The sequence below is a fragment of the Ictidomys tridecemlineatus genome, chromosome 4 (genome assembly GCF_052094955.1).
Source record: "Ictidomys tridecemlineatus isolate mIctTri1 chromosome 4, mIctTri1.hap1, whole genome shotgun sequence".
NCBI lineage: Eukaryota > Metazoa > Chordata > Mammalia > Rodentia > Sciuridae > Ictidomys > Ictidomys tridecemlineatus.
This window is the reverse complement of record NC_135480.1, coordinates 11,328,132-11,341,550: the sequence shown is the minus strand read 5'-3', so window position 1 is coordinate 11,341,550 and position 13,419 is coordinate 11,328,132. Positions and strand designations below refer to the sequence as shown.

The window sequence follows — 13,419 nt, the reverse complement described above, 5'->3', positions numbered from 1 at the left end:
CCAGAGATCTAATTGTGACAACATTTGTAAGCCTGCGTGCCAACTTGAGGCGAGGGCCGTCACGAGCCATGGAGCCATGGAGCTGTGAAACGCTCTGTTTGAACCCCGGTGGGCAGGAAGGTTGTTATTACCTCCATTCACCTCAGCCAGGTGCTGAATCCATGTGCTCATTAATCTGCCAACAGCTCGGGGGAAGTGGGTACAGTCACATTCTTGGTGAAGACGGGGAAGTGGGGGCGTCAGGAGGATAATAAGCGCCTCATCAAAGTTGACAGATCGGGTTTGAACCACACTTTTAAACGGCTGCTGTGGTTTGTGGGCCTTACGGTAAGTACCCAGTTCACAGGGTGGTTCGGGGGACTGCACGAGGTAATGTGTATCAAAGGGCTTAGCCCAGACTTGGCTTCCAGCAGAACATAGTAAACATTAATTTACTGAGAAGCGTAAGGAGTGGGATCCAGATCCACCTACACCTGATTCTCAACCGCATTATTTTCTGATTGTGAGATCTCCGGCCCCTCAAGCAGCTGTGTGCGTCTAAGCCTCCTGTTCCCCCTGTGAAAATAGGGTAATAATAGCCCTAGAAGAGCATGGAGGATGGAGATAAAGGATGTAAAGTGTCTGGCCAGAAGTGGGCACTCAATAATGGGAGTGATTGTTCGGGATTATCTTTTAGTTCTTGTCACTCAGACAGCAACTCATCCCGGCCTTGTGCAGCAGGCTGGAGGTGGGGCCCTGAGCTCTGCTCAGCTCCTGGCCTTCTCCTCCTGGCCAAGTCAGCCCCTCAGTGGGCCCTGGCCCTAGAAGGGCTTCAGAGGCGTGGGAACACTGTTGCCAGGCACCGGTTGCTAGGAAACCCTCTGTTACTCCTGGCTTGGCCAACTCCAGGAGGGCCCAGCCTCTCTGCAGCGGCTCCTGCCTCCTGTGGCCTCTGTGGACCTCAGAACCACTGTGAAGGGCAGGTGAGGGTGGGGCCCACTACTGCTCACCCCAGGAGAGCAGGGCCAACTTCCAGTGGATGGTGGGCAAGGCCAGGGAGCTGAAGGGGAGCCAAGGAGGTAGGTGGGCCTGGCGGTGAGTGTCGGAGCTGGGGTGGCCCAGGATTCCCGCACATGAGGGATGACTTCAGGGGCCTGGAGTCACAAGCCCAGGTCTGAATCCTGGCTCGGCCACCGACGATGGCCAAATCCCTCATTACTTAGAACGGGTTTCCCGGCTTGTAAGATGGGAATAGGAAGAGTTAATCATTAGGTGTTGGGAAGATGAAGCAGGGAACCAGTAACCAGGAGATAAGAGCCGATGAGCTCTGCTCTTTCTCCATTTGGGGTGTGGGTGTCAGAGGGAGGTTGAGGCCCGGGAGAAGGGGCCAGCTCTGGGGGCTTGACTGTCTTCCCGGTCTGGACTGGGGACTGACAAGGGTCTCCTGTGTCCCTCCCTAGGCCCTCAGGGGCCCTGCCCTACAGCATCATGATGGGAAAACTCCCTTTGGGGGTTGTGTCTCCTTATGTGAAGATGAGCTCGGGGGGCTGCACGGACCCCCTGAAATTCTATGCCACCAGTTACTGCACAGCCTATGGTGAGTGCAGGAGGCCCTCCAGGACAGTGGGGAGGAAGGCAGGGGTCCTCAAAGAGAGGAACGGCCCGTGGGCGAGGCACACTGCAGCCACCCTCTATCCTGAATCCATCCCTCCCCTGAACCCTCCGAGGACCCTTCCTGGTCCTTCTGACAGTGTGATTCTGCCGCCCTGCCCTGGCCCCACCCCATTTGCTGTTCTTGCAGACCTGAAGGGCCAGCTTCGGTCACACTGGGACTTCCCCTGTCACAGTGACCCTGGGCTCCTGGGGGATGCTATACTGGTCCTGCCTAGGAGCCCTGCCGGCTCCTCCTCCCCCACTCTGCTGACCCGCAGTCCCGTCTCTCATCCACCTCGGCAGGTCGGGAGGAATTTAAGCCCCGGATGGGCAGCCACGTAGGCACTGGCTACAAGTCAAACTACCGGCCTGTGGTCTCCTACCAGCCCCACCTGGACACCCTGGACAGCCCCGCCATGGGGTACGTCAGCTCCACTCCCTCTCCCACTCCTGCCCGGCTGCACTCAGCTCTTGGGAATGTCAGAGCAAATTGAACCACTCGGGCCTCCCAGGACGGGAACTCAGCCTTGCAGGCCAAGGCCTGGTGCCCAGCGAGGGTCCCAAGGCCAGCCTGTTTCTAGGGTGCCTGGGAGGGGGCTGAGGGAGGTGGGAAGCTTCTGGGCATCAGCAACTCAGCCTCCAAAGAACCCAAGCAGGGGGCCTTGGGGGGCCTAGCTACTGCTTGTGTCCCCTGCCAGGGAACAAGCCCGGAGCAACTTCCAGTCCGTGACCAGTCAGAGTTACTGTCCCCTGGAGGTGCCTGATGGCACGCAACCACTACCCTGGAACATGTACCAGACGACCTCTGCCTACGGGCGCGAGAAGCCCAACGCAGGCCTCCTCACCAAGGAGGTCAGTGCCCGGCCAAGGCCAGGAGGCGGCAGAGCTCCGAGCGGAGAGGCCCACAGGCTCGGGAGGCTGGGTGGGGGGTCCTTCCGGAGGGCAGGGACAGCATGACAAGACCTCATCCCGCCACTTCCCTCCTCCCACCCTGTGGGGATGCTCTCACCAGCCCCACCTCTGTCCTGATCATCACCAGCACCCCTCCACCTGTCCAAGCGCCCGCCACCACCCTCAGGGTCCACCATCGTCCTTATCACCCCAGATTGTTTGTGTCCAAAGTCACTTTATCATCGCTCATGTCACCACCATGACCACCTAGCACCTGAGCACTTATCCATTTGTCTACCAACCAATCTATCCCCATCATGGCTGTTGCACTTGTGCGTGTGCGTGTGCATGTGTGTGCGTGTGCGTGCTGCTGGGGATGGAGCGCAGGGCCTCCATGGTGCTAGGCCAGGCTCTGACCCTGAGCCCCACCCCCAGCCCTGAGCATCTTTTTTTCTATTTGAAGGTGATGAGAGCAGGGGGCAGCCAGCAGGGGAGAAGGGAGAAAGCAGGAGGGAAGGACTTGGGACAGCTGGGTCATAGACACTGGAAAGACTTGAGGGAGGCTGGTGCTTCTCCAGATGCAGCCATCTGAGGGAAGCATTCCAGGCAGTGACAACAGCAGGTGCAAAGGCCCTGTGGGCTGCTGTCAGGATGTGGGGCTCAGTGAGTGTGATAGCAACACTGCAGGCTCTGAGGGGAGGACGGACACTTGGCTGGTTATAAGGGGTCTTTCTGGCTGCCAGCAGGAACTCTGCAGGTGTCAGGGGCAGAATCAGGGTCAGGAAGTGATGGCCCGCCCCTCACCTTCCCGGGAAGCTCACTGGTGTTCCCTCCTCCAGGTCAGGAAGGTCCATTTTGACACCCAGGATCATGGAGCCCAGTCCATCACAGGGCTGGAGCCCAAGGAGGTCCCCCTGCTCCACCAGCAGCAGGGCAGGGGCTCCCCGGATTGGGAGAACTCGCGATATGTGAGTGGACAGAGTGGACGGCCCTGCCTGGGCTGCGGGGCTGGGAGAGGAGTGCTGCTCTGGTCACCGTGGAGCTGGCCCCACGTGGGTCACCTGTGGGCTCAGGCGCCGAGAGACAAAGGATTTGTGACTGGACATTTCCAACACAGCATCACAATGATGGTCCCGTGCCCTCCTCTCCCTGGCCCCACTGTGCCCTGAGCCCTCAGCCTGGCTCCTCCCTTCGCCGCCTTCCTGCCTCGGGGTCCCTGGAGGCTCACTTCCGGAAGTTGAGGGTGGTGTGGGACTTGGAGATGGCTGGAACCGGGAAGACCTGGGACACCTTGGTGCACTGTCAGGGAAGGATTCATGGCCCGTGAGCTATTCACGCGCTCCCCTCCCAGCCCCACGGGAGCACACACAACCCCAAAGCTAGTGCCACTGCCACCCAAAGCCACTGTGCCCTGGTCTGCCTTGTGTCCCCCAATGCTCCACCCTGTGTTCCAGGGCCCACGCTTCATGACTTCTGAGTACAATTCCAAGTACCTCAAGGAGCCGTCCATGCAGCCAGGTAGGCCCGGGTCTGAGCCAGTCTGCCCCGTAGCCCACCTCCATCCCCCACCTCCATCCCCCACCTGCATCCCCCACCTCCATCACCCACCTCCGAGAGAGACCACCGAGGGCGACCTGGTGCTGGCCTAGGTCTCAGAAGCCACCAGCAGAAGAAAGAAGGACAAATAGGTAGGTGGCTTGAGGAACTGTCCCCGGACCCTGGCTGACCTCAGTGTCCTGGGCCTGACCAGAGCCGGCTGCTGCCCTCAGCACTGCCCCTCCCTTCGGCCTTCCTCTCTGGTTCTCTGGATGGGCCCTGGAGCTCATGGACCCCCAGGTCCTCCCTTCTCAACTTCCCCCTGCCGGGATTCGAGCCTCAGAGCCCGTGGGGGGGCGGAGGTCGCCCAGGCCCCATGGGGACCTGTCTCTCCAGATCTTTTGCAGAAGAAATCAATCGGCGCCAAGGAGGAGACCGGCTTCACCGAGGACTCGGCCAAAAGCCCGATGGTCTTTGCTGCTCCTTCCCAGGCCTTGCCCGGGGACCCTGTGAGTTCTCTGCTGGAGTCTCAGGGGGATGGAGGCCCTCCCCCACCCCCCCACCCCGGGGGCGTTTCTAGTTTTTCAAAAACCCGTCAGCTGCAGCCCTGGGTTCCAAACAAGGTGAAGGAGCCTGGGCGAAATCCTCTCTGGTCCTGCCTCATAGATGGAAAGACTGAGGTCCAGGGAGGCACAAGGGCACTGCCAGGTTCAGACAAGAGCCTTCCTGCTGGGTCCCATTCAGGGACATGTCCTCCCCCTCCTCCCCCAACTTTGGCCTTTCCTCAGCCATCCCAGCCGCCCCCATCGGTGCCGAGTCTTGCCGCGTGTCCAGCCAGTGGGGACGAGGAGGCTGAGTGGCGGGGGACGGGGCTGGCTTCCTGCACTGGGCTGACCCTCCTCCTGTGGGTCCCTCCAGGTCCTCCTCTCAAACCGGAGTGTCACCAAGTCGGACTTCCTCCCCATGACTCACCCCCATGTAAGCTGCACCGAGGGGAGTCAGGGACACCTGTGGGGACAGTTAGTGCGGCTCTGGGGAGTTGCGGGAGGGACAGCCACCCTCTCGTGCCCACCGCTGCTCTGCTCTCTCCAGGGAAATGAGTTTCTGCCTGTGCTGGCCAGAGGCTCTGAGCGGGAGACAGGCTACAGCAGAGCAAATGAAAGGACCCTGAACCCCAGAGTGAGTGACAGGGAGGTTTCCTGCAGGAGCTGGGGTCGGGGCCAGGCTCAGAGGCATGGGAAGGACAGGCCTCGGGGAGGAGGGAGGGTGTCGCCCTGGGGCTGGGACGAGAGGTGTGTTCCGGAAAGGCAAATGAGATGGGCAGGAGGGGAAAGTGCCACAGCCTGGCCACCCCAGCCTGCCTTCTTGCGGCCCTGCCCCCTGCAGGTGCCCCCTCCCAGCCCGGAACCCAGCAGCATGAGCCACCGTCCATTCCAGCCCCCACAGCGGATGCAACAGACCAATGTTGCCCTGCTGGGCCGCGAGGCCGTGGGGAACAAGGTGAGGCCCGCTGCGCCCAGCCCACCCTCCCGGCCCCCCTCCCCAGCTCTCCAGACCCGACAGCTCCCTGTCTACCCCTCTTGTTCAGGAGCCCACAGGATTCAGCCTTAACAACCCCACCTATGTCCGGAGCTCCTATGACCCCGACAGGGATAACCGGTACCTGACCACCTACAATCAAGGGTGAGGCCCCTCCCTCCCAGCCCAAAGCTGAAACCCATTTGACAGAGCGGAAGACTGGGGCTGGGACTGGCAATGAGCCCACAGCCTTGGGGAGAAGAGCAGCCCTGAATCAGGGCAGGCTCTGCCAGACACGCTCAGCCAAGCATCCCAGAGCAGGGCACTTTACGGGGTGGGTGGGGAAGGGGACGTGGAAGGGGAGCGCAGGCGTCCAGTAACGGGGCTGTTACAAAGCCAGCTGCCCCATGGGGAAAAACTCTGGAAAACAGCACAAAGCACACAGCTCGGAATTTTCCCAGCCCAAAGGCAAGAGAGTGGGGGTATTTATACCCCACGCCTAGCAGTCACTGCTGCAGGCTGTCACAGGGAATAATAGAGGCTAGATGTCTCTCTGTTCAGGTGAAGCAGCTTCCAGCAACCTGAGGGTAGTTCTCTGAGAGATGCAGAGTAAGACAGTGGAAGGCTGGTGGCTGGTGGGCACGGGACAGGGGTCAGCAGGAAGAGCAGCTACTAAGACACGGCATCCAGTGCCTGGCGGATGGGCTCAGGGCTCCCTGGGCAGGAGAGAGGCATCAGGGAGGGCTTCCAGGAGGAGATGGCCCTGGCGCCCTGGGGGAGCCTCCCGGGGCCGGCACCGCAGACAGAGGGCATTTACAGGAGTGGAATAAAGGAAGTGTAATCTGGGGGACATCCATATTCATACTGTCCCCCCAACACCTCGGTATTCCAAGGTGCCCCACCACGCCCTCCCTTCTCAGGCTCCCCCTCTCCAGACCCCTGATCCACTCACACGTGTCCCTCTGCCCTGCTCCTCAAGCCACCTCTCCTGCCTCCAGACACCTCGCAGATCCGTTCACGTCAGGTTCTCACGGAGCCCTGAGGGCCAGGCAGGGTCCTTGTTACGGGTGTGAGCAGGAGAGAGGAGGAGGGTCAGGAGGGCAGCTTCAGCGGGAGTGTTATCCCGCTGAGGGGAAGCCCTGCCCAGAGACCAGAGATGGAGCTGGAAGCCCTGGGCAAATCCCTCCCCTTGGGACAAGATGCCGAGCTCAGATTTGGAGCAAGTGGCTGCTCTAGTTCCCAAGGAGTCCAGGGGGAGGGGCAGAGGCTCACTCCGGGTGTCAGGGGCCACTATGTGCCTGCCCTTGGGGAGGTGGATGTCCCCTTCCTAAGGATGCAGCAGTTTGGGCTGGTCCTTCCCCTGTCCACCCGCCTGCCTGCTCCTGGGCTCCTGCCAGGTGCACACACTGGTCCACCCTGTGCACCTGGACCCCCCAAGGCATTAATATTGACTTCCACACTGACCTATCTGTACCCCCTCTTCTGAGCTCAAGGGCAGGGCTTGACACCCTCAGAGCCTGGCTCAGGGCTCAGTGAGCATGGGATTCGATGGGAGGAGAGCAGGACCCCAGGGAGAAGCCGGGGAGGCAGGTGGGAGGGCAGGCTTCCTGCAGGAGAGTTCTCCACGTGGACAAGGGCTTCGAGTGACCAGGCGCAGGGGACACAGGCAGAGGCAAGGAGGCCTGAGGGATCCGAGGGCTGAGATTCCTGCAGAGGCCATGGAGGTGAGTAGAGGCCCGTGGGAGGCCAACAAGAGCCCCCTCCTCTCTAGGTACTTTGAGAACATCCCCAAGGGCCTGGACCGGGAAGGCTGGACTCGAGGTAGCATCCAGCCTCAGAAGATGGGAGGCTATGCACTCAACCAGCCGGTCACTCGCATGGAGGCCACTCCTAATCCCACAGAGAGCCTGAGGCGCCTGCACCCCCATGTGGGAAGGTAGCACCCCCATCCTAGTTCTCTCCCTCCTCACATCCCGGCCAGCCCCAGGCCAGCTCCAGGGCACTGGACACCTGCCTCTGTCTGTCTGTCTGTCCCTCTGAGAGGCCATCTCCTCTCGATCCTGGCCCCTGGCCTCTGTCCTCCTGCCCTCCTGGGCTCCTTTCCTCCTCTGTCCAGTGACTCTCTCCTCTGCACGGCTGCTGCCCTGGCCCCTGCGTGGCCCTTGGTGGCAGGGGCAGTGGAAGATGCATCCAAAGATGAATGGACGGAGGCTCTGCCTCTCCCGTCACTCCTTGCGGCTCAATTCCTCAAAACCTACGCTTTCGCAACAGAGGCCGACTTGGCAGGCAGCGAGTGTCTGTGGCTTGGCCACCCTGACAGGCTTGGCGTCCTCCCAGGCTCCCTGGGAGGGGCCCGCAGAAGAGAAGGCCCAGACCCCACGGCCCCTGTCTCCCACTGTCCTCCTCTGCAGAACCCTGACCTCAGTTGACCCCTTCTACCGAGACACACCTCACAGTAGCCGCTACCCGGCGTCCAGCTGAGCCAGAGGCTCTGGTAAGGCCCTGGCCACCTGCACCTCTCCCTGCGTGGGGGGGCAGTGGGGGCCAGCCCGTGCCCAAGCCCGGGTCAAGCAACCTTTGGGGACCTGAGTGGGGGTGGGCGATCGGGGGGCCTCCCAGGGGTCAGGGCCTCGCCTCTGCTCTTTGCTCCCAGGTTTACGGACCCCACAGGACAGAAGTCAAGCCTCTGTCCCCGTCCCCACCCCTCCCCCACAGTGCCTCCCTAGCTACTTTCCGGATGAAATAAAGAACACTGAAGGAGAGAAGTGTCATCAGTGTCATGGTCACTGTCAGGGTGGCTGGAAGGGGAGGGGTGAGCCGGGGCAGTGGGTGCAGGAGGGGGGGTGGGGCTAGCACTGGATTTGGAGTCACAGCTTCATTCTGTGCTGCCTGGGTCCGTGCCTGGTTAAGTGTGGACGGCAGGACCCCGGGGACGGGGAGGGGGAGGTGGAGGAGGGCGGGGTAGTGGAGAGGCAGGTCGCTGTCCTTCTCTAGGTTTTGGCTACCTGGTCTACAAAATAGGGGTGAAGATTGGGACAGGGCTTCCACGTCCCTCCTGGGTCCCACAAGGGATGGCTTCTGAAGAGGGTGGAGCAGGGAAGAGGAGAGTGGCAGGATCTGTCTCCGAGACGGAGGCGAGTCTGAATAGAAAGGGCACTGGACGCCAGCCTGGGATGGGGGTGCTGATCCCAAGGATTGGGGCTGCTTTCCCTTCAACCAAATGACCAGAGCAAGGCAGGCCCTTTGTGAGAAAGAGAACAAGGTGTTCACCAGAGGTGCGCCTCACCTGAGCAGAGGCCCTGCTGAGCCAGCGTCTGTGGGAAGATATTTACATGTCTTCCTCCACAGGCTGCAGCCTGGCACCTCCAGACCTGAAGGCATGATCTGGGCTGGCTCTCAGCACTTTTGTCCCCTCAACCAGGGGCCTTTGAGCAGTGTGCAACTATACAGTTGGATGCTGTGGTCCTGCCAGTCCCTTATTTTGTACATGAAGAGCCTGGATCCAGAGAGGGTACATGAGCTGCTGAGGTCATATGACACCAGCCCAGGGCCAGGGCTGCCCCTGTGCCCTGCTGCTCAGCCTGGTGTGCAGAGGGGCGCTCAGGGTCCCTGCACCCAGCCAGCTCCTTAGCGGGTGTCTGTGGAGCAGCTCTGCTGGCCCCAGATCCTAGCTGTACCCAGTGCAGTCCTGAGTGGCAGGCCTGGGGCTGTCCGCAGCCTAGCTGGGGCTCCATGTGGGCTGTGGGTGGCCCCAGATGGTTCCAGCATTGGAGGAGGGGATTCGAGGACATAGAGTCTCTGGGCTACAAACCCAGTCAGACTCAGGACCCAGCGACAGCCCCGTAGACTGTGGGTGGGGACCTGCTGGCCCATAACCCCCAACACTGAGGGTGAGTCACCAGCCCTGGGACTGAGCTGGGCTCCAGCCATGACTTGGCCATAGCAGAGTGACAGTGGGAGTGAGGGGATCCCACAGCCCCTCCCTGCCCAAAGACACAAGTCCACACTGCCACTGCGAACACACAAATGCAAATATAAATGGCACAGACCCTCGGGGACAGCTCCCGCAAATGCACAGGCACGTATGTGTCAACAGACAAATATACAGACGCGGCCACCACACACAGACACCCAGGACGAACATATGTGGACATAAGAGGTCACACGAAGAGCCAAGATGCTCGCTCACATAGGCGTGTGTGAGCACAGAGACCTAAAGGCATGCACAGACAGGGGCATGCAAAAACCAGAAGCGCATGCAGAGGAGACACAACACACACGCCACCCTCCCACCCCACCCCACCCCACCCCACCCCACCCCACCCCACGCGCTTTCCGATTCTCCTTTCCGGGGAGGTCCTCTCTCAGCTCGAGTTTCCTGCTCATCCTACTTCTACCTGGCCAACAGGGGATATGGTGTCGGGGACACCGGAGCCTGGTTACATGTCCCCAGCCCCACCCTGTCCTATGGTCCTGCACCGGGTTCCAGGTCACGAGAGCTGGGCCACCTCACGAGGAGGCCTGAGCCCACCCAGAGCAGGGGAATGTGGCCTGCCTTCTGATCCTAGGCCCAGGCCAAGGGGCTGTGTGAGGACGGGTGGCCCAGGACATGGGGTGCCAGGAAGAGGGTCCAGGAGGGGCCAAGACGGCAGTCCTGGAGCCCCTGCCTGGTGCGGGTGTGGACCTCCCCATGTCAGAGGCAGACATGGAGGGTGGCATGGGGCCGGCTGGCCAGAGTGGCAGCATCTGGTAGGGCATCGGTCACCTCCAAGTTGCCCTGGCCTCTGCTGGGACCACGGAGCCTGGAGTTACTAGGGCAGTTCCTCACGGAGGAGGGGAGGGCTCCAGGGGAGGTGGGGCCGTCCCTGGAGGTGGGGCCTGCAGGTGAGGACAGTGGAGGAGGATGAGCCCCAGGCTCGGCAGGCACAGGGGACAGTGAGCCTAGCAGTGGGTGCTCCCACAGGGAAGGCAGGTGGCTCCAATTCCAGGAAGCCTTGAAGACCATGTTAGGGATCCTCTCTGTACCCCGCTTCCAATGAGGAAGCTCAACAAGGGGACATACAGTGTCCGTCCTGTTCACAGCTGAGACTCCATAGCCCAGGACAGCGCCTGGCACCTTTGGAATTAGTGAACGTTCCATGGAGGAAGGCACCACCGGGCCTGCCAGCGGAGGTGTCCCGTGTGGGCTTCTGACCATCACCCGCCCTGACCAAGGGGTCAGTCAGCCGGGCTCCCTGCACCTCTGCAGCTGGCAGCGGAACCCTGCTGTGTGCCCTTGTCCAGCTGCCTCTGCTGTGGCCTGAAGGACCCCTACTGTGCCCAGGGTGTGCCTCTTCTCTGCACCGTGCCCTCCTGGTCTCCCTCACATGGCACCTGCCCACCTCTGACCAGCTCCAGCCCACTCCCTGTGGGTGGCCTGAGGGACTTCACATCCCAACCTGGGCCCCTGCAGGCTCCAAGGCAGTGCTGAGGCGTCCTCTGCCTCCCCCAGCTCTGCAGGCTACTGAGCCCAGACGGGGACTGGCTGGCTGCATGGGTTTGGCCCTGTCACCCTCCTGCCCTGCCCTCAGGGGAGTGTAGGAGAGCTCCTGCTTCTCAGCAGGCCCCATGAGGGGGCGGTGTGATGGCTCAGAGATGAGTGACAAGCAGCCAGCCCCTTGGGGACAGCTCTGAGAAAGGAGCCCGGCGAGGGGTGTGCACTGTGGCTTCCTCCCTCAGTGGCCTGGACCCTTGGGCCCTCCGAGGTTTGAGCCTGCAGCCTGGCCCCCCACCAGGGAGCTCTCCTCTCCGGGACCAGGTGGGTGGCAGTGTCTGGTGTCCCAGGCCTGGGCTCTGGAGTCAGCCAGGGTTCAAACCCCAGTGCTCCACAACCTGAGGGTAGTTTCTACAACCAGCAATGCAACCTCCAGTTGGTCAATTAACCATTCTGAGCTTCTGGGCTCAGAGCAGCCCCTGCCTTGAGGGTGACACCAGATGCTACACTCAAGAGTACTCACAGGACAGTTATTTTATAGCAGGAGCAGAGGGAACAGGCCTAAAAGGGATGGGAGCTAGACCAAGCCACTGCTGCTGTCATAAGGTCTGTCCCTGGACTCCTGTGTGGCCCTGGATGGGCCCCTCTGTCTCCAGGAGCAGACCTCCCTGATCCCTGGTGGGTGATCAATCTGCACAGCCTGACCGGCCGGCCCTGGCACCCCGTCCCTAAGGCCACCCTCTGCCAGGCCCTGCTGGCAGCTGCCTGCCTGTCCCTTTACCCAGTAACCGGCTTGGAGTGTTCATCGGCGTCACCCCTTCCGGCGGGTGACTCTCGTAGCTGCTGCTGAGCGCTCCCTCCCCCTCCCACAGATATTTCAGGGAGCTTTCTAGGTATGCGGAGATGATGATTAACCTCTCTGCAGCTCCCACCGCCTGCCAGGTGCTGAGAATGTTCTGTGGGCCTTCACCTCGTGCAGTGAGAACACAGGAGGGCCTCCCTCTGGGGGAGGAGGGCTGGGGACACAGGTGGGAGGGGTGCTGACGGCAGGGATGTGGGGGTGGGGTCCAGAAGGATGGTAGGGCAGCAGGGGTGGGGACTGGTGCACCCACCTCTGACGCACGGGGACCTGTGTGAGGCTGCAGCTCGTCATGGTACCGTGGCAGCTGATGTTGACAGGTACCATCTGGCCTGGGTCACATGATGACACAGAACCATCAGCTCATGGGCCTGACAGCTGTCCAGCTGGGAGAACAAGGCTCCCAGGGGCCGGGGGTGGACGGTGGAGGTGTTTAAAGGCATCTGTCTGCGGGAACCGGAGGCGGCTGGGGTGGTGGGAAGCGCTCCTGGGGAGGCTGGGGCTGGTGGGGCTGGTGCACAACAGATGGAGTGGGTGAAGCTCTGAATTGCTTCTCCCGTTTCCTCTCTGACCATCTGGAGAGCCCTCCATTCCTGAGGAATCGTTCCCCGGGAACAACGAGGACAGGAGGAATCCGACCCAGGAAGCCCCGACCTGGGGGCCTCGCGGGGGCTGCTGCAGGCAGGCTCTGACAAGAGAGTCCTCTGAGCCCTAAACTCTCCCCGAGGAGGACCTTTGTGACAACCAGGTCATCCTGGGCCAGAGAGAAGCAGCCACTTGGCCAAAGCCACTCGACCTAGTGAGCACACGTTGTCATTCTCTGTTCTGAACATGAGGATCCGCCCCTCACCTCGCTTGCCTGGGAGTCTGGGGTGGGCAGCAGTGGGGCCCGGAAGCTTCCCTTCTGTAGCCCATGGTAAGAAGGGGACTTTGTTTTCTTTTGCTAAAGAAGGAGTCTGAGAGCTGGTGTGTGTCTGTGCATGTGTGTGTTCGTGTGAGTGTGTGCGAGTGTGCCTTCAGAGGTCCCCAGGTAAACAGGTAAGACAGGCACCTGTCTGGCCTAGCTGACCTCAGACGGGGTGGAGCTGTGTTAGGGGCAAACTCCAGGACACCTTGGGCCCAGTGACCCAGCGGGGAGGGTGATGACAGCCTTTTTTTGTGAAGCCACATTCTCCTCGTGGGCCTGGCACCTGGGACAGAAGACTGGTGCTGCTGAACCCAAACTTGTTCCTGAGGATGGAGGAGGAACAGAAGGCGGGGGTGGGGTGGGGGAGGGGCTGAACATGTGGCTGCCTGAGTGACAGTTGCTTAGGTATCAGGGTTCCCTGCAAGTCGCGGAAACCACAGCTTTGGATGATTTAAGCAGAGTAGAAATTGATTAAGCGGACTTTGGGCACTTATATCATCCTCAGGTGGACCCAAGGACAAAGCTTAGAGGGTACCCAAGCCAGTCACATGGCCAAAGTCACCCTGTGGACCTGGGCTGGTGAAGATGCTGGCTTCCCTGTCA

At 61.2% G+C, this 13,419-nt stretch overlaps 1 protein-coding gene across 2 annotated transcripts; it reads left to right on the top strand.

Annotated features, from left to right (window-relative positions):
• The first annotated feature begins 731 nt into the window (after positions 1-731).
• On the top strand, positions 732-8,346 carry Saxo4 (stabilizer of axonemal microtubules 4). 2 transcript variants are annotated; one of them, XM_005331518.3, is made up of 14 exons: positions 732-1,058; positions 1,440-1,576; positions 1,936-2,053; positions 2,331-2,484; positions 3,363-3,491; positions 3,978-4,041; positions 4,456-4,568; positions 4,978-5,037; positions 5,152-5,238; positions 5,446-5,559; positions 5,648-5,742; positions 7,349-7,513; positions 7,989-8,071; positions 8,231-8,346. In XM_005331518.3, exons 2-13 carry the CDS (start codon positions 1,468-1,470, stop codon positions 8,056-8,058), a joined length of 1,278 nt encoding a protein of 425 aa, XP_005331575.2. In that variant the 5' UTR covers positions 732-1,058; positions 1,440-1,467; the 3' UTR covers positions 8,059-8,071; positions 8,231-8,346. The 2 variants fall into 2 exon arrangements, with proteins under 2 accessions (XP_005331575.2, XP_040140177.2); XM_040284243.2 differs by having other exon boundaries at positions 733-962.
• The last annotated feature ends 5,073 nt before the right edge of the window (positions 8,347-13,419 follow it).

Bases quoted from the DNA above. Each gene is read 5' to 3' on its own strand.
- Saxo4 (XM_005331518.3), top strand. From the start codon at position 1,468: ATGATGGGAAAACTCCCTTTGGGGGTTGTGTCTCCTTATGTGAAGATG. The intron at 4,569-4,977 runs GTGAGTTCTCTG...GGGTCCCTCCAG, and splicing joins AGGCCTTGCCCGGGGACCCT to GTCCTCCTCTCAAACCGGAG. The intron at 5,560-5,647 runs GTGAGGCCCGCT...CCTCTTGTTCAG, and splicing joins GCGAGGCCGTGGGGAACAAG to GAGCCCACAGGATTCAGCCT.